This window comes from Marmota monax, unplaced genomic scaffold (assembly GCF_021218885.2).
Source record: "Marmota monax isolate L192 unplaced genomic scaffold, Marmota_monax_Labrador192_F-V1.1 WCK01_AAM20220418_F8-fsc00003, whole genome shotgun sequence".
In the NCBI taxonomy this organism is placed as follows: Eukaryota; Metazoa; Chordata; class Mammalia; order Rodentia; family Sciuridae; genus Marmota; species Marmota monax.
The window spans coordinates 15,620,153-15,647,500 of NW_026694084.1; the positions used below are offsets into that span (position 1 = coordinate 15,620,153).

General features: G+C 34.9%; 1 protein-coding gene and 1 pseudogene across 2 annotated transcripts in view; one reads left to right on the forward strand and one right to left on the reverse strand.

The window, feature by feature from the left end:
- Positions 1–1,161: 1,161 nt before the first annotated feature.
- The window catches only part of Emc2 (ER membrane protein complex subunit 2), a 71,662-nt gene continuing 45,475 nt past the window's right edge, over positions 1,162–27,348 (forward strand). For both annotated transcript variants that reach the window (XM_058585679.1, XM_046464769.2), the window contains exons 1-5: positions 1,162–1,289; positions 11,091–11,204; positions 11,700–11,764; positions 12,361–12,446; positions 13,881–13,938. In XM_058585679.1, the coding sequence (XP_058441662.1) occupies positions 1,250–1,289; positions 11,091–11,204; positions 11,700–11,764; positions 12,361–12,446; positions 13,881–13,938 (363 nt within the window). In that variant the 5' untranslated portion in view covers positions 1,162–1,249. The remainder of the gene's footprint in view (positions 1,290–11,090; positions 11,205–11,699; positions 11,765–12,360; positions 12,447–13,880; positions 13,939–27,348) is intronic.
- LOC124107019 (U6 snRNA-associated Sm-like protein LSm5) lies at positions 22,263–24,832 on the reverse strand (annotated as a pseudogene).

The following is a 27,348-nucleotide window of genomic DNA, read 5'->3' on the forward strand; positions in this document are numbered from 1 at the left end:
ACTTGAAATTTATTAACAGAATAGATACTAAGTATTCTCACCCTCTCCCCCACATTCATACATATGCAAACACACACAGTAACCGAGGGAGGAGAATGATGTATTCATCTGATTGTGAATCATTTAAAAATGTATATTTATATCAAACCACCCATCATCGTATACCTTAAACATACACAAGTTTTAATTTGTCAATTATATTTCAATAAAGCTGGTAAAAATAAACTCTTACTCTCTAAGCTTGTGGGACAGAACTCCTTTTTTCTTCTTTCCTTCTCAAATTTTGATTGCATCTTATTCATTAACCCCTAACTATGGCTGTTTTGCAGGAATTTTTAAGTCTTCTTTTCTCACTTTACATCCCCCGCTAAAATTTAATATTTAATATTCTTATTGTTTAAAATACTAAATATATGCTTTGGACCCTCTAATTTCTTGCTTGCAATCCAGACATTTCTCCTTAGCTCAAGAATAGGTCCAAAGGTTCCTGAATGCGGCTTCAAAAGAGGGTTTCCCCCTCGCAGTAAACAGGTGGAGCAAAGTTTAGGAGCTGTGAAAGTCTCACTTGTGCCTTCATTCATTATTTACAAGCACTAACAATTGGCCGCTTAAGGAGATTCATAACTAGAGTGGCGGCAGACAGGCATAATTCCATGCAATATGGTCGGTAGGAGAGCATTCACGTGAACATAAAGCGTAAAGGGCGAGTATCCCACTTAGCCCTTTAAAGAGATTTAATAAAATTTTTGGAGTATTTCTGTTTAGTTCAACCTTAAAAAGTAAATGGGAAGCGAATACCATTAGGGAAAGAAAAAAGTTGGGGAGAGAGAAGGTTATTTGGGCAGAACACTGCAACCAGTCCTGAAGTACTGACTGGGGACTATAAAGATAATGAATAAGCCCATGTATTTAAAAAAAAAAAAAAAAACAAACAGGGAGTGGTGGGCACCACCGATAAAAATGATAAAAATCTCGGGTCAATACGACACCTCACCCCAAATCTGCTCGGACGACAGGCCGGTTGCCTCAGGTTCCGCAGGCTCCTGACGCACCGCGCACGGCCCGGCTAACTCCGCCCCCTTCTTCCGAAAGCCCTTCCGTAGAATTGCGTGCACGTGCGCGGCGGATGCCACCCACTCCGTTTTCTCGGCCAATGAGAAATGGCTTCGTAATTCACTACCGCCCGGTCGCAGGTCACGTGACTGCGTCTGCCCGCTCTCTTACCCCGCTGCCTCTAGGTTCTAGGAAGATGGCGAAGGTCTCAGAGCTTTACGATGTCACTTGGGAAGGTAATTTCGGGAGGGGCGGGCACAAAACCACCCAAAGCTCTGGGGAATTGTTCGGAAGCACCCACTATGCTCGGACAGGTGGGTTCTCCGGTCTTTGGCACCGGAGCTCTCACTGGACGGGCCAAGCTGAAGAAGAGGTTGAGGCTGACCCTTTCCTTGGCCGGGCCACTGACTCTGGCATTCCCCACTGTTTAAAGAATGACTGACCTCCCTACCTCCGCGCCAGTCCAGCGGTCCGGCGCAGCTTCCATTTATGAGGCCGGAGCGACTTGGAGTTAAGGATGTCACACTTTTTCTGTGGTTCCTGGGCGGCGTGGAGGGGGCGGGAGAGTGGATTGTTGAAGCTTCTTTGAAGCCAAGAAGTACAGGGTCTGTAAGGCCTTGTGTTGTCAAGTGTTTGGAAGTCTTTCAAGTCTGTGCAGAAAAAGTGTGTAGAAGACCGATGAAAAAATTGTTATTTTTTCAAAACAGGGTTTTAAATTTCTGTGCTTTTTATTCTCTATCCCACTCTTCCCTCAAATCACTTTTACACACTCCATACCATTTTGTATCTATTCCCTACCAGTAAATCCTATTCTAAAGGGGAAAATAACTGTTAACTCTTGGACAGGTGATCACGTGTGGCATTCTTGTGTCTCATCCTTGGTTGATTTAGGGCAGAGTGTTTTTAAATCCAAAAACAGAATCCATTCTGCAAGAAAGATTCCCCCCCCCCCCCATTTTAGAAACTTTCGTGGGAGACCTGCTTAAGAAACTTGAATTTCATTAAAGCATGAAGTTTATGTTATTGAAATTCACATTGCCAGCCTTTAACATAGTTCAGCAGATTTCAGTAGCTAGTTTGTTCAATGAATGCCTTTGTGGGATGCTTAAATAATGGCCTAATGACATGTGGACTGAAAATTATATTTACTGTTTGATCATGAATAAATTTCTAAGTATTATGAAGTTGCAGACATGTAAGGGAAAAGACAAAATTTCTTTACGCTTACAGTGCATTCAATAGTATAGATAATATATTGGTTTTGTGGCTTGTGGCACATGAATATTTCTGCTGGTACTGAAGGAATGCATTATATTAAACAGAAGTCTTAAATGCTTAGTGTTAGATCTTGCATATTTCAAGTAAGACAGTCCCTACTTCATAGAATCACAGTCTAATGGAGAAGACAAACCTGTGAATAACTTTAAAAGACTTGTCAGGTTATATCCTTTCAGCCAGATGGGAAATATGTGACTGTTTTCTTTAATATTTTTAAAAAGTTTTTCAAATGTTTCATAATTTTTCAAAAGTGATATTGTTAAGGTATGTTTAGTATAGCTCACTCTTAGCTCTGTTAGACTTTATAATTTCTCAGAATTCTTCTCAGAAATCCGGTACTACAGAGAGCCCTCCTTAACCTCACCCCCTTCCCCATCCCTCTATCAAAATTTAGGAAAAAAAAAAAAAGAAAGAATAAAGAAAAAAATCAAAACTTGCCCCTGGGTCATGTGTTTTCATGCCATTGAAATACTTACCCAGTTAAGTTTTAAAATTTTATCTCTCCTAGAATGAAAGTAACCACTCTAGTTTTGTTCACTGTCATGTCATTAGAGTTGGACATTTGGGAGGAACTCTGATTGTTTATTGACTGAATGAATTATTAATGGGATTAATGATAAACATTAACAGATTGTCCCAAAATATAACTAAGAATCATTTTTTTAGTGTTGGATATATTTCTTTAGTATCTTAGGTGAACTTAGGCAACTCAACTAATAGTATATGGTTTGTTCACTTGTTCAGTGAAGGTTTAGACTTTTTCAGAATTAAAACTGTTTTAAGGGAATTTTAAGAAATGAGTTCTCTAGATTTTTATTTCAGAGACTCAGAATAACAGATTTTTTTAGGATGTATGAGGTCAATGAAAGGTCTCAGAGAGATTTGGAGGAGAGTAGTTTCAGAGGTGTGTCCTTAGGAATTCCATTGAATAACATCATGAATTGGTTAGTTGAAAGAATAATGTAATTCTTGTAATAGGATAATTTATTACCTGTCTAGTACTTTCCAAGTCTCTAACAAACTGTACAGAGATATGGAATTTATGGCTTATTAATTCAGCCACTTCAAAGCATCTGTTACATAAAGAAATTTATTGATTGGAACTTTGGATGTGGGAAAGAGAATTTAGAGTTGTAATAGAGTTGTCAAATTTCTTGAGACTATATTGTTAGGCAGGATGTAGATAGGATACCTAGCACAGTTGCCTGACATGTAATAGACACTAAATGAGTATTTGTTGAAAAAATTTTTAATATTATGTTTAAGAGAATTTCACTTGTTCATGCTCACTGTTCCTGCTTCATCTTTTTTTGTTCATTCTCTCAGTAACCACAATTTGGTTTCCACCCCATACCTCTTCTCTAAGGTCTCTAAGAAAATCTAATGTCAACTCAAATGTTTGTGTTTTATACATCTGTACTACATTTGCTAGTGTAGATCACTCTATGAAAAGTTCTTAACTTGCTTTTTTCCTCCATGCTTTCTTAATAACATTCTTCCAGGTTCTTTTCTTTTCACATCTTTCCTCTACTGAGTTCCTTACATCCACTTTCTTCTTTTTTTTTTTCCTGATTCCTCAGGGATTCCTTCTGTAGCCCTCTTTTTAATATGTCATGTCATTAGGTTGGTTATTAAACTTGAGATCTGTAGATTCTTGATCTGTGCAGGCATGTTATATGGTCTGTAAACTTCATGAACTTACGTGCAAAATTAAGATTATGTGTGCATATTTTTGGGAAAAGATGATTCAGAGATCTCATCAGTTTTGAAGACCTCTAAAATGGGTAAAATGTCTTCGGTAGACAATCTTTTCAACACCCAGGTGTAAATATCAGCCTGTAATATGCTAAACAACATACTAATTAAACATATAGTTGAATGCTTTTTATCAAGCACTATTACAGTTTTTGAGGATATAGTGCTGAACAAGACAGGCAAGTTCCCAGAGTTCATAGAATATATCCTGAAGTTTAATTTTTAAATGAAGATTCGTATTCACAGTTATCTTAGGGCATATCTTCTGGATGTTTTGTGATAATACTTAAAATTAACTTCTCCTCCCCCTCCTACCTACTGCTTCTAACACCTGCATTTTCACTACTTCTTATTTTTTTCATTTTTCCTAGAAAAATTAATAGCACCATTATCTTTCCCCCTTCATAATATAACTCCTGCTCATTATTTGAGATACAGACCTGCTCTTTGAAATTATGTTTTTAAAAAGCATATCCCCTTTCCTACAACAGTGTTATTTGCACAATCTACAAGAAATAAATTTTAGAAAACAACTCTTTCAAGTATGTTCATACACATATATATGTGTATAAGTTGAAATTAGAACTTCACTTGAAAAGTATTAGCATGAACATTCCATTCTGTTCTATTCATTCTGTCTTATTCCCTCCCCCACAAATGCTGCAAGAAGTACCCTAAAATGATTTCATATTCCACTACTGGGTTGCAATATAGAGTTTGAAAAACTCTTTTGCTGAGTTCTCTGTACATGAAAATAAAATAATTCTTCCTTTTTTCAAATCAGGTGACTTGTTCTTTCAGAATGGGTCTTTTCAACATCCTGTAACTACTCCAATTAGACAAATTCATAGGACTATGGATAAATTAAAATTTATTATCTCCCAGGTATCTTACGGAGTATGATGTTTCATGTAAATGAATCTGTATTACTTGGGAATATATAATTAAGTGAAGTATAGAAAATATAGGATTGGAGTAAGGAGTTTTGAATTAAGAGTCATCAGAGTAAGTAGCAGGTGTGTTTTTCCATCTTTCAGAGACTGGTTGTCTTACCACAGTGACACCTAGTCCTCATGGAAGGAATAAGCAGAATAATCCTAGTCACTCTCATAACCTTTGGTCTTTAGATGACCCCACATGGTTTACCCAGTTAATTGTTCAGGTAAGCAGTGAGCAGCTTACTTTACACATATATAATAAAACCACCTTAATTTTGAGGTGCTTACCTCTTGGTGGGGGTACTTAGGGTAAAATAAAAAGTTTAACCCACCCTTGAGTAAACAGTGCTAGAAAAGCCTTTATTTCTAGCCAGTGGCTGAAACAGTTATCAGTTGTTTTTCCTTAAAATCGAAGTAACTAAAATTTTGCGGCATTTTATGTTTTGTAAAATGCCCTACATAAATTACTTAATATTAAAAGTCTTAAACTTCAGGGCCAAGCAGATGAGGAAAATGTGTGAAATTTGTGAAAGATAGTATTGGTGCCTATGTGCCTATGAAGAATTGGTGAGTGCATGCCCTCCCAACTATAATAAAAAATCAGCTTATAAACAAACAAAAAGCCTTAGACAATTGTATTATCCAAGCAACAATATAAGAGATCCAGGTTTTACTTTATGTAAAAGTTTCATCAGAGATTTGTAGGACAGGCTTGTGATCCTTTGTATTTTATAGCTGAGGTGTTAGAAATGTCAAATGATAGGTCCAAGATCACCTTGCTGGTGCAAATCAATGGCAGAGTTGGAATTTAAATAGTGGTTGTTTAACAGTAGATCTTTTCCCCTTTCTGCTACTTATTACTCTCAGATGTTGGCATATTTTTTCCTGGAAAGTACTAGATAGTGAATACTAGTGGTTTTTGTGTGCCACATGGTTTGTCTTTACTGTCCCTCTGTGATTGTAACACACAAACAACCATGGATATTATCTGAATAAAGAGGGCTCTATAGGTTCTGATAAAACTACAAAGCAGGTGGCTATAGATTTTGGCCCTGGGGCTATAGTTTATTGACCCCTGTTTAAATCCCCTGATCTAAATGCAATGTGAAGAGCAAAATCAGAGATGGTGGAATTATAAAAAAGACTAAGCATTTGCTGCTATAGAATGTGCCATTGTCTTAGGGAGAAGCTCTAAAACCTCTTGGTTCAAAAACCAAAAGAGAATTAGTAGTGTACATGAAAATAGGGAAGGATGTAGAAGGAAAAATATTAATAGTAGCTAAAAGTTTTTGAGCACATGCTATACTAAATATGTTACTCAGTGCTCACTACAATAATCATATGATGCCATTATTATATTTTTATCTCCATTTTTTTAGATGAGAACTGTTGACTGGCAAAGTTATTAACTCAGCTCATATCACACAGCTACAAAGTGGCAGAGCTGGAATTTGAACCTAAGCGTTTTGAGTATAGCATATTCTTAACCACTGTCTACTACTGCCACTACATGGGTAGAAGAGAAAACTAAAGAAAGAAAATGACACAAAAAATGGAAATATTGAACCATTTGGGTGTTTTTATTGTTTACAATTTTTCTGTTAGCTTGTGAACTTTTTAATTGGGTTTCATTTTTATGTTTCTAGCATAAGTCATAAAAATAACAATGCATTTTTGAATGAATGAGTGAAAATCATAGGGATATATCAATAGGTATATCAACTTATTGCATATCAAAAGGGAAAGTCTTAGAAATTAGGTTGTCTGATAATTTATCTTGACTATAAACAAATTAGTGGAGCTGGATGCAAAATCCAAGACTGACAAGTGTGATCTTGACACTTTTCTGCTGCTCATTTTTATGTGAAATTAGTTTTCCTGTGATTTTAAAGTGAGGTGTGGCATTCAGTAAAGTTTTTATTCTCAGAGAGCTTCCTTTTCTTTTTTTTCTTTTTTTTTTTTTTTTTTGGTGTAGTATTCTTGCTTTCTGAGTTTTTTCTTTTTTGGTGGTGGGGGGGGTGCTTCCTATTGATCTTGGGCTGCTGAATTTTGATTTCACTTTCCTTTGTTTGGAATCCTGTCCTAAAAATGAGGCCTGACCAGTCAGGACTGACTGCTTGTCAGAGGACCACCTGCTCCAGAGAGTTCAGTCCTTCTTGCCATTTTCTACTTGCACTCAGCTGGGATTGGCAAGAGCAGAGTCCTTCTTGTTTCAGATGTTCTTCACATAATAGCTCTTAGTGCTTTGCAGTGAATATGTATTGGCTCTTTGGGAGTTCTCCTGTTTTGGAATTTATCAGCTTGCCACTTATTGCTTCCTGTAGCATCCTTCTGTGTAGATGTTGGTACATGTAGATCTTGTAGCTATTGATAGTGCCATTGTAGCTGCCATCATCTTTCCAGAGTCTTTCTAATTTGAAGAAAAAAAAATACTTCACATCATTTGTACTTATTTTTCTCCATTTTGTATATCTGCTGCCATTGCTTAATTGTTGCATATCGTTTATATCACTTCATTGATTTGGAGAGAGCTAATGCTTAATGAGTTCACACTGTGTTCCAGATTTTTCAGAGCAACCCAGTGTATAATAGCTGGCTCCGATGTACTGGGAGACTAAAGAACTGAGGTAGTCAGATCCAAGATTGCACAAAGTGAAGTTTATTGGAGGGCTAATTGACAGAAACACCATCCTGAATGGCAGTAAAACCATGTGCATACTCACAATTTGGGTCAGAGGTCAGGGACTTTGAAAGAAGATAAGAGAAAAAATAACTTCATCAAAGCTGGAATGTACCTGTTTTATCTTAAGCTAATATCAAGAATATCAGGCACATACCTGGAACTAATGATGACAGGGTCCATGTCAGTAAAGCTCAACATACCACTCTATTGGTTTCATTTATTTATAGCATGCTGGAAAACTATGTGGGGGGAAAACAGACCAGGGTTAATCAGAGGCAGTCATGACAGTTGACTCAAGGTGGCTGCAGTCATGTCAATCTGAATCTCTACAGATACTTTGCTAAGAACTTTATATACACACACATACACACAAATACACATCCCCGAGTTTTAGGTGTATTATCTCCATAAGTGTGGAAATTTAAATATATTTTCATTAAGTTGGATGAGGTCATTTAAAAGATAAGAGTTTTTATTCAAACCAGTTTCACTAATCATACATTTTCCATGATTAGTTTCTTTGAACTTTTTACTACTTCTAGTAGATCTTCTGGTTGGTTTGCTTGCTTGCTTGCCTGCACCACAGTGATTTTTGTAGCATACAGCTCTAATCGTGTTGTTTTTCTTTTGCTCAGAAATTTTCAACTAAGAACCTAATTTATTACTTCCTACCTTCTTATTTCCTGATTTCACTGTATTTTCAATCCCAGGGACTCAAACCCCTTAACTTTCACAATTTGGGGGGGGGGTGAGGGGTTTGGGTCCCTGGGATTGAATTCAGGGACACTCAACCCCTGAGCCACATCCTCATCCCTATTTTGTATTTTATTTTGAGACAAGGTCTTGCTGAGTTGCTTTAGCACCTCACTTTTGCTGAGGCTGGCTTTGAAATTGCGATCCTTCTGCCTCTCAGCTTCCTGAGCTGCTGGGATTACAGGTGTGTAGCACCATGCCCAGCTTCAGGAGGCGGGTTTTTTTTTTTTTTTTTTTTTTGTAGTTGTAGATGGACATTATGCCTTTATTTTGTTTGTTTTTATGTGGTGCTGAGGATCAAACACAGTGCCCCACCACTGAGCCACTGCCCCAGCCCTTCAGGAGTTCTTTTTTCTTCTTCTTTTTTATTTAGAGACAGGGTCTCCCTGAGTTGCTTAGTGCCTTGCTGTTGCTGAGGGTGGCTTTGAACTCACAATCCTACTGCCTCCTGAGCTGCTGGGATTATAGGCATGCACCACCACGCCCAGCTAGGCCGCCCTCTTCCTCCTCCTCCTCCTCCTCCTCCTCTTCCTCCTCCCTTTTTGTTTTTAATATTTATTTTTTAGTTATAGGTGGACACAAAGTATTTATTTTATTTTTCTGTGTTGCTGAAGTACCTCATGCATGCTAGATGAGCATTCTACCACTGAGCCACAGTCCCAGCCCCAGGAATTCTTAATAAGAAAATTTACTTTATTTGCCTTATGAACTCCTTTTTGACCTTTAAAACTTAGTTCAAGGTCATTTCTGTGCAGAATAAAATATAAACCGATTTATATGTTTCAGAAGAAGAAATTAACTGTATATTACTCTTTCATGATTTGTCATGATTTTACCAATTCTGGGGCCATTTTTTTAAATTAAATTCATTTTGTGATAAGTTTTCTTTTTATGATATAGAGCTCCAGTGTACTGTTCATTTAACTCATCTGTTCAACAATATTCAATTCAACTATTTAAATCTGTCTAGCATGTATGTCTATAGAAGGAAGAAAGTGATAACTTCAAAGTGTAGAATATATGTAAGATTTTCAGAGAGTAATAAGAAAGCATGTATGTGATGAATCGGATGGTTGATTTTAAACTATGTGTTTTACTCATTTCAGACTACTGTAACAAATATACCATAGACTGGACATCCTAAATAAAACATATTGATTCCACATAGTTCTCAACGCTAGGAAATTTGAGAAGCAGGTGCTCAAAGAGCCAGTGTTTAGTAAGGGTAGGAAGCCTACTTCTCCTCACCTAATGTAGAGGAAAGAGAAAAGACACAGTCCCTAACACCTGTTTTAAATTTATTTTTTAGTTGTAGTTGGACACAATACCTTTACTTTATTATTTTTATGTAGTGCTGAGGATCAAACCCAGGGCCTTGCAAGTGCTACAGAGCCACAACCCCAGCCCTGTCTCTTACTCTTTTTAAAGGCACTGATAAACTCCCCAAAAGCGCCACCTCCTAATATCATCACATTGGGCATTAAGAATTGAGAGGAGGCACATTCAGTCCTTAATATTGTGGGGGAAAAAAAGGGACTAGATGAGATAGCTTGTGTGTGTGTGTTTGTGTGTGTGTGTGTATTTCTATTATTATTAGTTCTTAGTCTGTTTTGAGCTGCTATGACAATAACCCAGACTTTTTTTTAATGAATGGGAAGTTTATTTGACTTACAGTTCTGGAGAGTAGAAGTCCAGGATCTAGGTCTGCATCTACCAGAGGCCTTGCTTGTGTTATTCCATAGCAGTAGGACAAAACAATGTGCAGAAGAGTAGGGAGCTGAAACTCATACTGTCATCAGAAACCAACTCTTGTGATAAATAACCCATTCCTGTGATAATGACATAGTCTATTCATTAGGTAGAGCCCTCATGACTTAATCACCTCTTTATGGTTCTTCCTCTCAACATGGTTGCATTGGGGATTATATTTCCAACACATGAACTTTGGAAGATACATTCACACCATAGCAATGCTGTTCTTTGAAACTTGCAGAATTCCCTGTTATATTATAATATGCAAAGTTGTTCTGTTGATTTTTATTTTTGTCAGTGCTTTTGGCTTTATTTTACATTATTTATTTTATTCCTCATTTAAAAATAACAAAAGATTTCCTTTACTTTTACTTCCTTACATGGCACTGTAACATTAAGGAAATTTATGTTGAATATTCCTTCATTGCTGATAGTCTAATATAATAATTATAATGAAATTTTTATATTCCTGGATCAATGAGTAAACTTCAAAATACCTTGAGTATTTAAAAATTTCTATAGATAATTATATTTTTCTGGAAGAGTAATCCTTGACTTTTATCAAACTCTGAAAGGTCTATGACTCCCCCAAAAGTTAAGACACACTGTTGCTTCAAGGAAAAAGCATCTGTGTAGCAGATTCATGCCATTCATTACTTTTAAAGATAGATCACTTCTGATGCTTTTTCATTCTTCCAAACGATCTATTCAATTTATGTACTACTTTATCAACTTGGAGATATGGTAGACTTCTACATTAATATGAGTTTATTTTCTTTACACAAATAGTAGATTTCATTTTGTCAGTTGTTTTTATGTCTATCATTTGTGTGTATGTATATATATAATACGAAAAAATAACTAGCTTATGTTTTCAGAAATGCGAGATAAAATGAGGAAATGGAGAGAAGAAAACTCAAGAAATAGTGAGCAAATTGTGGAAGTTGGAGAAGAGTTAATTAATGAATATGCTTCTAAGCTTGGAGATGATAGTAAGTTCTTCTGTTAATTTATTACATTCAGACTCAGCACATTTCATTTATGGTTTTTCTCTCTTTTTTTAGCCTGTCTTATGTATTTTCTACTGGTCAGATCACTCTTACCTGTGACTTTTTGTTTCATAAAATTTAATACTTTATTTATTTATTTTTCTTAAAAAATAATTGCTAGTAGAAGTGAGGCTATCAAATAGGCATTTTTATTTTAAAGCTTACAAGCCACCAGATGTCTTGCCAAAATGTATTTCATGAAGAATCTTTTAGAATAGTAAAAGTATTTAATATTGGATTTTTTTTTTTTTACCTCATAAGATATCAAAATATTTTATATACCCGAAAGGATGCTTTCTTTGCTTATTATTCTGGAAATAATAAATCAATTTTCAGTTATAAGTTATATTCTCTAAAGTATCACAAACTAAAGAATACATTAATTTATGTCTAGCAGATTTTTATTTTAAACTGTGTTCCCCCTCTTTATTTATCTAGTTTGGATCATATACGAACAGGTGATGATTGCAGCCCTAGATTATGGTCGAGATGACTTGGCATTGGTAGGTATTTAATTATTATTATTATTTTTTGGACTGGGGATTGAACCCAGGGGTACTTAACTGCTGAGCAACATACCTGGCCCTTTTTATTTTATCTTTTGAAAGAGGGTCTCACTAAGTTGCTTAGAGCCTCACTAAGAATCTGAGGCTGGCCTTGAACTTGCAATTCTCCTGCCTCAGTCTCCTGAGTTGCTGGAATTATAGGTGTGAGCCTGTTTTATATTTAACTTGATATATATATATATATATATATATATATATATATATGATTAAGACTTGGTACATGGCTTGTATTGAATATTTTCTGTAATTAGTATTGACTATTTCTCTTAACAGTTAGTTGAGGGCTGGGGTTGTAGCTCAGAGGTAGAGTGCTTGCCTACCACATAAAGGCCCTGAGTTTAGTCTCTAGCATCCATTTTTAAATACAAAACAAAAGAACAGAAAAGTTAAGTGGAACTAACAAGAAATTTTTGGACATAGTAAAAACTATGTAAACCATTCCTTGTATATATATATATATAAGGTAATTACTTATTTAATATATATAAGGTAATTACTACTGTTCAAGTCTTTTTTACCAACTATTTTTTCAGTTTTGTCTTCAGGAGTTAAGAAGACAGTTCCCTGGCAGTCATAGAGTCAAACGATTAACAGGCATGAGATTTGAAGCTATGGAAAGGTAACCAAATCTTGTGAACAATGTGATTCCATTTAAAAATGGCAAAATGGAGATTGTGTTAGGTTCTAAGTGTACTCTTAACCTAGTAATGGAAAAGAGAAAAAAAAATGGTCCTTTTTTTTTTTTTTCCTGTGATACTGGGGATTGAACTCAGGGTCACTCAACCACTGAGCCACATCCCCAACCCTATTTTGTATTTTATTTAGAGACAAGGTCTCAGTGAGTTGCTCAGTGCTCGGGGTTGCTGAGGCTGGCTTTGAACTCATGATCCTCCTCCCTTGGCTTCCCAAGCCACTGGGATTACAAGCGTGCACCACCATGACTGGCTGAAATAGTCTGTTTTAATTGAAACGTTGTCTATTGCTCCCTCTTCAATGATAACTTTAGAAGCTCATCTGTAGGTACTCCAGGAGAGTTCATTATATCTAGAATGTAATGAATGATGGAGTTGCTGTTTGGGACTGAAACTAGAGGTACAGGCAGGTACCAGATTGTGTGGGACTTCATATACCCTACTAAGAAATTTCAACTGAGAGTAACAGGAAACCATTATAGGAATTTAAGGAAAGAATAACTGTTGGATTTGTCTGTAAGAACATTGTAATATGGGTGTTTAGTGAGTAGTTTCAGAAAGGAAGCAGTTTTGAGATTGTTGCACTAGAATTATAAACTGTAGCAGAGATTGTAGAGAGAGTAAGATGAAAAGAAATTGAGAGGGTCATAAAATAGGCTATCGATTACATTTTAGAAATGAAAGAGAAAAAGAAATTGAAAATGCCTTTTGGTTTTCTGTCTTGTATGTTCAAATGTTATCTACCAAATGGAAAAAAAGGAAAAAAAGTACATAGAATGAGGAAGAAATATTTCTGGGTAGAAAGACTTGTTGAGTTTGAGGTATTTGATAGTTAGCTGTGAACAATGAGAAAGTAAGAGTATTGAATATATTATGGTTTGGTGTCCTCAATCTGTAAGGCTTTTCTAATAATCAGAGACATAGAAATGAATCTTCATCTGTCTGTTTACATTATCATCTGTTTTTGCCTCTTGTCCCCTTTTCCCATTAGAACCATTAATTTGGACATAGGTGTTTGTACTGTGTATTATTTATTAACATTAACATTTCTGCCATGTCCCAGGTTTGGTTCTGATGCTTGCTCTATCTCTTCAAACAGTGTTGCTAGTTTTTACCTTTGTATTCAGACCAAATTCAATCAGTGTTTTTTGAAGTTTTCTGGTAAGTATTTTATATACAGTGTGTTTTTATTTAAAAACTTAGACTGTAGTAAACTTTCCCTTTTAAATGCAGATGAGAAGACTTGGACATCAATTATGAATGCAGTTGAAGCCCTGCCAGTTAAATCTTTTTCTGTATTTACTATTATCACTGCATTTTAAAGATAATGACTCTCGATTTTCCTTTTTCTTTTTAAATAGATATGATGATGCTGTACAGCTATATGATCGAATTTTACAAGAAGACCCAACTAACACTGTAAGTTGGCAAATTGTCCTGAGGATGATCTAAAGTTAATTTAAAAGATAAAACTAATTCATTGACAAAATAATGGAAGCATACATAAAGAACCAGGTTTTATGTTTCTATTTTAAATAGTTTATAATGGACCATCTTTTAATAGATTTAATAGTCTCCAGTAAAATTCAATTTCTAGAAGATGTCTTTTTAGGAAAGAAGTTAGTTGAAATTAGGAAAGAGCAGGCTTGTACTTGAATAAAAACCCAGCAGATCTTAATGTTTTTGTGATATTTTGAAGCTTATAAAATACTAACTTTCCTAGTTTGTGTCAATATGTTTTAGTTGTCTTATTGGACAATGAAAGAAGTCATTCAGTGATTTAGTATAAAGAATGTAGGGTATTATTTTTTAATCTACCTTACACATGAATAAGGAAAACAATCTGTGAACATAAACATACATATACATACATATATAGTATATATATGTATGTATATTATAGTATTTGTTTAAAAAATAATTCCCTAGTGAATTTTTTTTTTTTAAGTTGACAACACTTTAGGTTAACATATTGGCAAAACTTTAATAGAAGATTCTACTAAATGATTTTACTAATGATTTTACTAAGATTCTACTAAAAGATTTTACTAAATGAAAAGATACTGAAAGACTTTAGATATATATCACTCATTTTAATGTTTTGTGTCATTATTTCCATGTATACATGTGCCTGCTGAAAGGATATTTTCACAATTTTTGGACAAAAATCAGATTAAGTCTTTTCCTTTTATAGAAGGAAAAATGGTTACATTAATACATAATATAGGTTCTTGAAAGTTTTTACTTACTTGGCAAGCATTTCTTTAAAGTTAGACATTTTTAAAAATCATGTAATATGATTGTAGATCTTAAGATACAAAAATGTTTAATAATTGAACAATTACTTGATTCATTTTAAAGAAACTATACTAACATGGGAAATTATTTAGTATTCAAATATTAGTTTTTAGAGTATGTTTTTTCCAGTCATTGGTTATAAATCCTCATCTCTTCTTACTCCTTTTGATATTCTGTATTAATTTGCTATTTTATATTATAGTAGTTGAAGTAATAAAGACTCCTACTTTTGTTGTTATCTCACCTTAGGGAGATTTTTCTATGGAAACTTCTAGGGTTTTTTTTTTTTTGAGTTTTTGTTTTTGTAAATATTTGAATAGAAAGGTTTTATTATTTTGTTATGATTCTTAAATATAGAAAGGTGTTCTGATAACCACAGGCTTAACTGTTATAAAATACAAAAGTAAGAGATAGTTTCTGTTGGTTTATCAAGATACTAATAAAAAGTAAAATTGGCCAGGCGCCTTGGCATAGGCCTGTGACTCCAGTGACTTGGGAGGCTGAGGCAGGAGGATCACAAGTTCAAAGCCAGCCTCAGCAACTGCAAGGCACTAAGCAACTCGGGTCTCTAAATAAAATACAAAATAGGGCTGGATATGTGGCTTAGTTTTTGGGTGCCCCTGAGTTCAATACTTGGTACTCAAAAAAAAAGTAGAATAGGAAAGTTTTTGAATCATTTTCTAATCTTAACTGTCTGATTAGCTTGCCATCTTGGTTAGTATTGGTTCTTTTAAAGTCTGGTAAAATTCAGCAGCATATCCATCCAGTCTTTAGCTTTTCTTTATTTGAAGGCTTTTTTTTTTTTTAATTTCGATACTTATTATTAATTTATTTTGGTTTATTGTATTGATAATGTCACTTTTCTATTTCTCATTTGCACATCTTCTTGTATAGTCTAGTGAGATTTATTCTTTTACATCCTCTCATGATTTTGTTTTATCTTTCTTCTTCTGAGTATAGAATTCCCTTAAACATCTACTGCAGTACTGGTCTAGAGGTCATGAATTCCACTTTCCCCCCACCCTTAATCTGTGTTACCTTTAAAAATTTTTATTTCTTCCTCAATTCTGAGGTATAACCTTGCTGGGAGTAGTAATCTTGGTTAGCAGTTTTATTCTTCCAGGATTTGAAATATATTGTCCTGTGCCCTTCTGGCCTTTAGTATTTCTACTGAGAAATATGCTGTTATGTTGATTTGTTTACCTGCGTGACGTGGTGCTTCTCTCTTGCATCTTTTTGTATTCTTCTTTATTTTGTACTTTTGGCATTATAACCATGTTGTGTAGAGGTTCTTTTTGGCCATGTCTATTTAGGGATATAAATGCCTCCTGTACCTGTATATTTTCCCCAATATTTGGGAAGTTTTCTGCTATTCTATAACTGTATATGTTGTCTGTTCTCTCTAATGTAGTTTTCACCTTCTGGTATGCAAATTATGTGATTGATCTTCTAATGGTGTCCTAGTGTGTTAGTCAGCTTTTCATCCCTGTGACCAAAATACCAGACATAACAACTTAAAGGAGCAAGATTTTTTTTTTTTTTTTTTTTTGACTCAGTTTCAGAAGTTTCAGTTCATGATTGGCTGACTCCGTTGTTTTGGGCCTAAGTTGAGGTAGAACATCATGGAGGAAAGGCATGGTAGAGCAGAGCTTCCAGGAAACTGCAGGGACGAATAGCAAGTGCACATGCACAAAAAGGGGTTAGGGACAAGATATCAAGTATCAAAATATAGTCACTAGTGGCATCACAGCCAGGAAGCTGAGTGGCAAGGACATGAGATAATCTCAGTGGCATGTCTCCAAGGACTACTGATTCAACTAGGTCCCACCTTCTACCATTTCTACCATCTCCCAATAAATACTATCAAATTATTTGTCCTCTGATGAAGTCTGAGCCTTCATAATCCAAATATTTCCCAAAAGTCTGACTTCCAAACATAACTGCACTGGGGACCAAGCTTTCAACACATCAGCCTTAAGGGAACATTCCATGTCCAAGTCATAATACCCAGAGACCTTGTATGTTGTCTTTTTGTCTTGCTGTCTTACTGTAATATTTTGACAGTTGTTCTTAAGCTTTAATACTTTTTCTTCTACTTGATTATTCTGTTGTTGAGGCTTTTAACTGAGTTTTTTCCTGTGTATTGAGCTTTTGATTTTTATTTGGTTCTTTTATAAAATCTCAATCTCTTTATTGAATTCATATCCTGAATTTTTTTTAATTCATTCAACTGTTTTCTCTTGGATTTCATTGAGCTTTTAAAAATGATTTTTATGACTACTTTGGCATTTACCCACTTCAATATCTTTGAAATCTTTTACTGTGAAGAACTTTGAGAAGTGACATATTACCTTGTTTTTTTCATATTTCTGTGTTTCTGTATTGAGATTTGAGCATCTGTTCTAATGAATTTCATCCACTTTCATGTGATAGCCTTCACAGTAAGTGCCTTTCTTCTGCTAATGTGACTTAGAGATTTGATTTGTTGTGTAATATTGAGTCTATTTCCAATTTGACTCCATAGTAATCTCCCTATAACTTTTTTGGTTACAATTTGTGGTTTTGGGCACAGAGTGTACCATAACAGGATTAGAAAGACCCATTGTCTCTGCAAGACATGTTAGGGTGGGGATACTCCAGTACTTTAGGCACATATGGTATAGGTGGCAGAGAATGTAAGATATGCCTCTGTGTGGTTACTCCTATTATGGAGGCATTAGCTCCCAAAGCACTATTCATAATAACTCTATTATTTGAAAGTGATTCTCATTCTTGGTGTTCTAGGTACATTGAAGGGCTCTTGTTCTCTGATCAGAGACTGGTACAGATCTAAGTGCTTCACAGGGAGGGCCAGCTGGAATCACACAGCTCCCCCTCTGTTGCACTCACTTGAGGCTTATGAGCCCTGTGCACTCTGACCAGGTGCAGCTGTGATTGATGTAGAGGATTCACATAGATGTGATGTAATCAACTATTGTGTTTTCTCTTTCTGCTGCTCCTGTGGGGTATTTGCCCAAGAACCAGATCTCAACCTCCCTCTATCTATGCTTCTCTGGGGATAGGGCAACAGCTGGGAGCCTGTATACCTCTTTTCTTTAAGTAAAAGTGTTTGTTAGGGTTCATGCAGAACTGGGTACATGGCAAATGTCAGAGCTGCAACAAAATCTTCTGGCTGACCAATTTTGGGCAGAGTGTGTATGACACCTGGAGTATATTCTCTCTGGAGGTTTTTAGTCTATGTACCCTGGGGCATGGTGAATGTCAAAGCCATATTTGGATCCCTGGAATGATTCAAAGGGATGGGAAGAAGGAAGAAGAATTGAAACTTGGAGCTCTGGGCTGGAGAGGTTATGCAGGGACCAAGTTATTGACTAGATTTTATCCCTGAGCCTTTAGACCTGACTTCTGCTTGAAGCTACATGCAACTGATATTGCTCTGCATCACAGAGGACAGCATTGCTGATCTGCTTGCTGTGCCTTCCACTCCCTTTCATGTCATAGCCATTGATGCTTGGATTAAGTCAGAAACACTTATCTAAGCCACAACTGTCTCGTGTAGCCACTGCCCAGCCACTAAATGCAAGAAGATATCCACAGGAACCCTGAAGTATGATTATTCTCAGTTTTATGATCCCCAGAGAGTTTAGTGTCTTGACAGTAGGATCCGAGAATTTATTGAGAGATACAGTGAATTTCTTCTCTAAAGCCAGCTTGTTTTGCAGACTCCAGATCACCTGTTTATTTAAGCTGTTTGTCTTCAGTGTTCAACTTTCTGAGTCACACTGTGACACTTTCTCTTTTACCTTTACTTCCTTGGAGGGAAGTTTCCCTTTCCCCCACCACTGGGGTATCTTGCTTCTCTTGCTTCATCATTCTCCTTATTCTCTGGAGTTCACTTAGTTTCATTGTCTGTGCAATTTCCAGTACTCACCCAAGTTATCCACCTCCACAAGCAGTTGTGTTTGAAGAACCAAACTAAGGCTGAGTCTATCTATTCTGCAATCTTGAGCCCTCCCACACCTTATTATTCTTTCAGAAACATTTGTTGAGTGTTTGCAATATGCTTGGTGCTGGAAACAGAAGAATATATTAGATAGCATCTTGCTCATGCTTTTAGGGAATCAGCATGATGTAATGAACACATTGTGGACTTATATGTAAATATCTTAAATTCTGATTTTTGGTGACTTACTGCATAAGGTTTGAGCCTTATAGACCTTGAAGAATGAGTATGCCTCATCAGATCCAAGTGAATGACCTGAGTAAGCTTTAACATTAAAATACAGAGCCCCCTTGGGGTTGGAAAAATTTCTTAAGATGATTTAGAGTGGAAGTTTTCAAATTTTTATTTTGAGGTGATGAAATGGGACACCTGCCTATTTCTTTAAAGTTGTAAAATATTCTTTTGTTAAGTAATGCATACTTATGTTAAAATTATATATAACAACAAAATAAAAAATGCAAAAACCTAAGTTAGTTTTTCTACCTCTGAGCTCAATACTCCTTCCTTTAGGTAAGCAGATACTGACAGGTTTTTTTTGGTATTGAGATTCTTTTTTATTTCTTGCACAGACAAGTGTTTGCATGTGCATGCTTGTGAGTGTGTACACGTGTGTGCATGTGTGTATCTTTTGACAGGGAGATTGGTTGGAAATGCAAATAGTGTCATACTCTGCTTAACCATGTCTTTTAAAGATCAAGCCATATCAGCACATCCTTTACCTCATCCTCTTGAGTAACTGTATAGCATTGCATTGCATGGATATGTAGTCCCTGTGATGAAAAATAGTTTTAAGTCCCCTTTGGTGAACTCTTAGATTGATTCTAATATCATCCTCTCAGACAAGTGAATATCATTTGTAGGATGAGTCCCTAGATGTAGTGTATCTAGATCAGAAAATCCATACATTAAATTTTCAATTTATAATGAACACATTTTATTAGTACGTAATAGTGGGATTCATTGTGACATATTCATACATGCACATAACATAATTTGTTCCATTACATTCCCCATTACTTCCACTTTACCTCCTCTCATCCCCTTTCTCTATTCTACTAGTCTTCTTTTTATTTTTTTAAATTGATGCCTTATGATTATGCATAAGAATGTTGAAAATTTTTTTGATATATTTGTGAGGAAGAAGAATTCCAATTCTTTGTGCTGTCTTCATACATGCATATAGCATAATTTGGTCAGTTTCATTTTCCAGTAGGTACCTTTCCCTCTTTTTCTCTTTTCCTTGATCCTCTTCCCCTGCTGTTTTCTCTTGTATTTTTATGACTCTGTCCTTTCATAAACTTACTTTTTTTTCTCTCTAGCTCCTGCATATAAAAGAAAATCCTCAACCTTTGACTTTTTGAGTCTGGCTTATTTCACTTAGCATGATGTTCTTCATTTCTATTCACTTACCAGCAAATACCATAATATCATTCTTCTTTATGACTGAGTAGAACTCCATTGTGCATATATACATACCACATTTTCTTTACTCATCTGTCAATAGATACCTACACTGATTCCATAACTTGGTTATTGTGAATTGCACTGCTAAAAACGTTGGAATATACATATTGCTGTAGTATGATTTCATTTCTTTGGTTACCTACTAAGGAGTGGATTAACTGGGTCATATGATGATTCCACTTCTAGTCTTTTGAGAAGTTTCCACAGTGATTCTATAGTAGCTGTGCTAATTTGCAATCCCACCAGCAATGTACATGTGATCCTTTCTCCCAACATCCTTGCCAGCATTTGTTATTATTTGTACTTTTGAAGCTTGCCATTATAACTGGGGCAAGGTGAAATCTCAGTGTGGTTTTCATTTGCATTTCCCTGATTGCTAATGATATTGAACTTTTTTTTCATATATTTGTTAGCCATTTGCATTTCTTCTTTTGAGGAGTGTCTGTTTCATTTGTCCATTTATTGATTGAGTTATTCAGTTTTTAGGTGTTTTTTGAGTTCTTTGTGTATTCTGAATATTAATCCTCTGTCAGAAGAGTAGCTAACAAAGATTTTTTTTTCCATCTGTAGGCTCTTTATTTTTTTTTTTTATTCTTGTTTCCTTTACTGTGCAGAAACTTTAATGGCATCTACTTATTGATTATTGATTTCGTTTCTTGAGCTTTACAAGTCTTATTAAGAAAATGGGTGCTTGGAGGTTGACCCTATGGTTTCTTCCAGCAGTTACAAATCTATACTTAGTTTTTATGGTGGACCAGAGTGATTATTTGCCTGTAACCTTTCTATTTATATATTATCAGCTTGTTTTGTTTCAATCCTTGCCATTTTAATTGGTTAGAAATGTTATCTTGTTGTTATTTCCATTATGAGTAATGTCAGACATCTTTTAATATTGCTTAAGAAACGGTTTGTATTTCTCTTTCCAAAGTGCTTCCTTGTATACATTTTTCAAATACAATTTCATATCTGTGATTAACCATTTCATTCCTCATTCATTTGTCTCTAAGGAGAACTGTATTTTATACCTCTGAGTTGGTTGTACAGAGTAGTTAGAGGTGCAATAACAGAGTCTATAGAACAAGCTGGTATGCTGTACTTCAAATTTTTAGGTTTTATTCTCAGAGTATGGAAAATGAAGTCAAGTTTTGATTAAGGAAATACCTTCAGATATTTTTAGAATAGCTTGTCAGCAATGTGGGATGATTTGAAGGATTTGAGAAGAGATAAATCATTTGGAGCTTGTTTTATTTCAGGCCAGAGATAATGAGGATCTAAGACTAGAACAGGTGGAATTGATTGGGATAGGGGAATGAATTAAGTGTGTTTTGTAGTAAAAATATTAATTAAAAATTAGCTGTGAATATGTTTTATAAGCTCTGAAGTGTGAAGATTTCATTCACTAGACCATCAGAAAGAAATATTAAACAGGACGATCTGTAAAATTGTATTCCTTAGATTACCCCCAAACCAGTCAGTTTTATTAGGTTTTGCTTGCTTTTAAAATATAGATTTTTCCATCATTTGAATGCTGCTGCTTTTTTTTTTTTTTAGTTCAAATTGAATTCTTAAATCAACTCATGTATTTTAAATGTACTGATTCAAAATCAGAATTCATCATTTTGTTTGGAACAATTGTTTGAAAAACAAATGGTAATATAAATGAGGATGGAAACAGATATAAAAATGACAGAAAAGCAAATGGCAAAACAACTACAATCTTTGTTTCACTGACTACAATAGTGTAATAAATAACAGCCAAAAGCACCTTTATTTCTTAGTCTTCAGAAAACAAGCTCATTTCTTCTTTTTCCAAGATAACCATGATTAACTTAGAAAAATGATTATACATCTTCAAAGCATTTCCCTTTAACTGGAAAATTAGCTTTAGAGAATCTTGACCTTAAATGATTTTTTAAAAACTCCATTTTGTTGCCATTATAAAACAAAATGGAATCTAGCATAAGTCAAGGAAATTTGTTCACACTTCAGGTTCTTCTCCTCCAGGAACCAGCATTGTTATTTTGATTTAGTAAATTTGATCTAATTTAGTAATTGTTCCTCTGGCATAATTTCAAACTCAGCGACATCTTCCAGTACCATATTACAAAAGTCATCAAATCCTAGAAGCATACCAGCAATTTCCTTATCATTCTTTATCACATTGTAAATTCTTGATTCTAACTTGTCCAGAAACTCTAGCAGCAGCAAGTGTGGTGGCTTGGTAGTTAGCTACCATGACTAAGCTGGAAGTGGCCCACTGTTTGAATGCTTCTTGAGGGGAAAAACTTAGGTCACTAGCCTCCAACGTAACTAGCATATGGTAGGCCTTCAATGAATAATTGTTGAATAATGCCTTCAAAAAGAAAGTGTTATAATTATTGTCTTTTAGTTGGTTTTATATTTCAGAAGGATTTAGGTTTTTTTCCTGAAGTGTGAATTGCCTATTGTGATGTATCAGATATTTGAAATCTTATTTTGGTATTAGACATAACTGCCTCTGTGCCAAGAGTGAAGGTGCTTTAAAATGCCACATATTCTTGGAGGCAGGAGAATCTGGAACTGTGCTTTTCCTTTGCCTGGCCAGCTAACCATTTCTTCCCAGGTCCTCAAATCTGGACTGCAGGGAGTACTGGATTTTATTTTGCTGGGAGACCTTAATCCTTCAATTCTTAGCCCTTCAATCAAGGGCTGTCTTTTCACAAGTAATTAGTTTCTTAAAGATGTGTCTTTCAGGAAAAATTGCTAGCTAGCCCAATTGTGTGTTATATTAGAGAAAACATGTAGTACACTTGAATATTATTTATTGTCTTTAAGGGTTTGAAATATTATATAGTTTCTTGATTATTTTTCTATAACACCATTATACATGGTTTTAACTGGGAAATTCTTATAGGAGCATAATGGTTCAAATCTAGGGTATCCTCAGAGGTAGCTCCCTGTGGCCATCTCCCCTTTTAATATTTCAGCAAAAATCACAATATCCTTTATATTCATACTGAAATTTAAAAAAATATTATAGTTATTATACATAGTTCACCTAGAAGATATGAATTCCATGGGGCCAGACATTGAATTTTATTTATGCCTAGTGAGGAAAAAAAGTAGAATCTGTGTTGTTGGTCAGTTAATTTATTTTTGAATGGTTGTAAATTGTTTGTGCCATGGTATTCTTTTACTAGAGTGATTTCCACTATCAAACATTGGGTTTTCAGAGCAGTTATTGTATTTCTTAATGCCTTCAGCTTATTAATTTAGAATGTTGATTAAGGAAACTGATAAACTATTTGAAATGGTATAGGCTAAAAATCTGCTGATCTTTGTGAGGGCAAAAATGGAGTTGTTAGCATTGGTTAAATAATTATATAGCTTATTTAATGTTTATTAATTCATTTTTTTAACTTGGTGCAAGTAAAACATGCTCAGATAAAATAATAGTTTATATAATTAATCTGGGCTTTTTTCTACTTTACAGCCAACTTAGAGTAAAGCTGCAGCTTTCTGCAAAGCAGAAGGTGTGATAAATGAGTATAATTGAAAGGAAGACTGATAGAATTAAAGAAAATAATGATGGTAATGATAGTGATGATGGAATGCAACATTTCTTGAATATTTACTGTGGGCCCTCACTAAGCTAAGCACTTTACATATGTCATCTCATTAATTATCACCACAGTCCTCTCTAATATTATTAACTTTATTTTATGGGCAAACAGGATCATAACAAATTCAAGTGCCTTGTTCAAGATTATACAGCTAGTAAGAAATAAACTCTGGGGGCTGGGGTTGTGGCTCAGCAGTAGAGTGCTTGCCTAGCATATGCGAGTCCCTGGGTTCGATCCTCAACACCACATAAAAATAAATTAAAAAGAATAAAAGAATTAAACTCTGGATAGTTAGTTAATTATTCTAGATTCATGATTAATGTTCTTAATCATGAAAAAAGAAGCAATGGCAATGAATTGGAAATGGAACATGGCAGCTACCTCTCCCCCATACACAAATTGCAATACTTAAACTTAGTCATTTAGATTGTACTTGCCTTTTTCAGAGAGTATATGAAAAACAAAAATGTTTTTATTTTTTTCAAATTTTTGTTTTTATTTTTTTCAAGTATCCTAAGCATGATTCTTCATAGAATATTATATATACTAGGGAAGTTATGATAGAAATTGGTCTTTTTTATGAGCCCTTTTTGTATGTTCTGGGTGAGTTCCAGAAGGTAAGAGAAGCCTTTTTTGAACCTTATTCTGGTTGCTTGGTCATTTAAAATCCAGGATTTTGTGTGGCTTCAGGGAAATGTGTATCGCTTGACTCTGGATAGGACACTGGATAAGGAATTGGATGGCTGAATAATAAGTGTCCATAGAACAACTATGGCAGAGAAGAGTAGTGTACAAATTCAGGAATCTTAGGATTTGCTGTGTAAGCCTAGGTTTTTGGTTTTGATCCATGTAAAATGAAGAGATTTAACTGTTACTACCTACTCCTCAAGTTCATTCCAGCCATAAAATTGTAATGCCTTTATTTTTGCAGCTGATTACTACGCATTACTTCCTTTAGTGTCCAGGACTGTTCTGTGTGTGAATACACAAAAACTGAGATGTGAGTTTCTATTTTCATCTTAAATTTTTTTTGGTGGAGAGGTACCGGGGATTGAACTCAGGGGCACTTGACCACTGAGCCACATCCCCAGCCCTACTTTATTTAGAGACAGAGTCTTACTGAGTTGCTTAGTGCTTCCCTGTTCCTGAGACTGGCTTTGAACTCATGATCCTCCTGCTTCTCAGCCTCCTGAGTTGCTGAGATTACAGGTGTGGGCCACCATGCCCAGCTTCATCTTAATTTTTTGAATCAGTGTTTTTGTTACAATTAGTTATATATATATTGTATTTAAAATTTTACATATACATTAAATGGCAAGACTTTTAATACCTTAAATGAGGCTTTTCTTTTCTAATTCTGTATCCTAATGAGTACTTTTTGAAGTTTCATGTTTTCCAACTGAAATTTTAATCATTTATAAAATGTAGAACAGTTTTTATTATAAATATATATATTGACTTTTGCAAAGATTGAGCCAAACAAGATATTCAGAATATCATTATATGTTACAGGAAAACAAAGTACAAGAAAGAAATGCAAACTAGAAGTTTATTTAAGACTTTAACATTTAGTCTACTTGTTAGTATTACTGTTTGTACTAAATCTTTCTGTTCCTTCTCCTTTGGTTAGTTTCCTTACCTGTATGCAATAGTCAGTACAAAGCTGAGTATTCAAGGGAAACCCTTGGCAGCATGCCAGAGTTCTTATTCTGTAATTTCTTTGCTTTTCCGGTATTCTGTCTTATATACTCTAGTGTGTTTGGGCTTTCTGGACTCAGTTCCTTCCCTGAACTCTGTAACTCAACTAGGTTCAATCTGCTTTTCTGCTCCCTGCACAGGCAGCCTTAAAAATTTCTAAAGATAGTAAGCTAGCACAATACAAGTAGGGTTCACCTGGTTTGCTTCCTACCTCTCAGGGCTCACTGTCTTTCATTGCCTGATGTCCTGTAGCTTGAAAAATAGTTATTTCATATATTTAGTCCAGCTGGTGCAGTCCAGTAGGGCAAATCTTACTTAATATTGACTGGAAAATGATGTTAATTTAAAGCATTTGTTATAAAGATTGGTTTTAATGTCCAAAACACTTCATTTTTAAAACTGACCATTACAAAGTCAATTTAATTAATTAATTTATTTTTACGTGGTACTGAGGATTGAACCCAGTGCCTCACATGTGCCAGACAAGTGCTCTACCACTGAGCCACAACCCCATCCCTCAATTTAATTTTAATATTAAATTTGTTTTACTTAGTTCTTGTATAATTAAGATATTCTTTTTTCCACAAAAACACATAATTCAAAATAATACTAATAAATTATTTAATTAGTACCACTATAGAGTCTTCTTTTTCAGCATGTGTCATAGAATAATCTAGGAGTCTGAAATTCCAGATCCTTATTCTATCTCTTTGATGAATGGAAGTTGTGTGCACCTTTATTTTTATAAAAAGTACTTTTTAATTTTTTATATATTGCAGCATGAATCTAGAGGCACTCTACCACTAACCTACATAACCAACCCATTTATCTATCTATCTATCTATCTATCTCTTTTGAGGCAGGGTCTCAATAAGTTGTTCACACTGGCCTTGTACTTATGATTCTCCTGTATCAGCCTCCACAGTAGCTAGCATTACAGGCCTGTGCTGCTATACTTGGCTTAAAAGGACTGTTGTTTTTTTTTTTTAAGTAATTTTGAAAGATTAATTTTCTTTTCAACACTCTAGAGTGGTGCTTTACAAACTGTATTCTGCAGAAGACTGGTAAAACATTAGTGTGTGTTCAGCAGGGTGCCTGGTCAAATAACTGAAAAAATAAGTTAAAGTTAGGTGTTCCTTGTACACAGTACTTCATGAAATTTATATTGTGTATAATGGTATTCATTACAATATTTTTACTACCCTTTTAGTTGTTGCTATATATATTTATTCTTTGTTTCTTGTTCATTACATTTGCATACGAAATTTTCAGCAAGTTTTCACTGCATTTTTATAGTATGTTAGCTGGTTCTAAATCCTGTAAGGATTGGGATAAGATATAAATAATTAAAGTAGTCTTTGCCTTTCCTTTAAAGATCTTATGGTTAGGGCTTTTTTGTAAGACTTAACACATAAATGTTAAACATAGACCATAGGTTGAAAAAGCTGTAGATAATACTTACTTAATTCTGTTATATGCTTGGTACTGTGTTAGCTGCTTCACATTGATACTTGGATGCAGATGGTAATGCTGAGGTTTGAAGAAGTTAAGAAAGCTGATATGTGGGTTTAAGTTACTTGTCATTTTGTTTTGTTTTGTTTTATTTGAGATACTGGGGATTGAACTCACAGGTACTTAACCACATAGCTATATCTACAACTCTTCTTAATTTTCATTTTGAGACAGGGTCTAGCTAAGTTGCTGAGACTGACCCTTGAACTTGTTATCCTCCTGCCTCAGGTTCCTAAGATGCTGGGATTACAC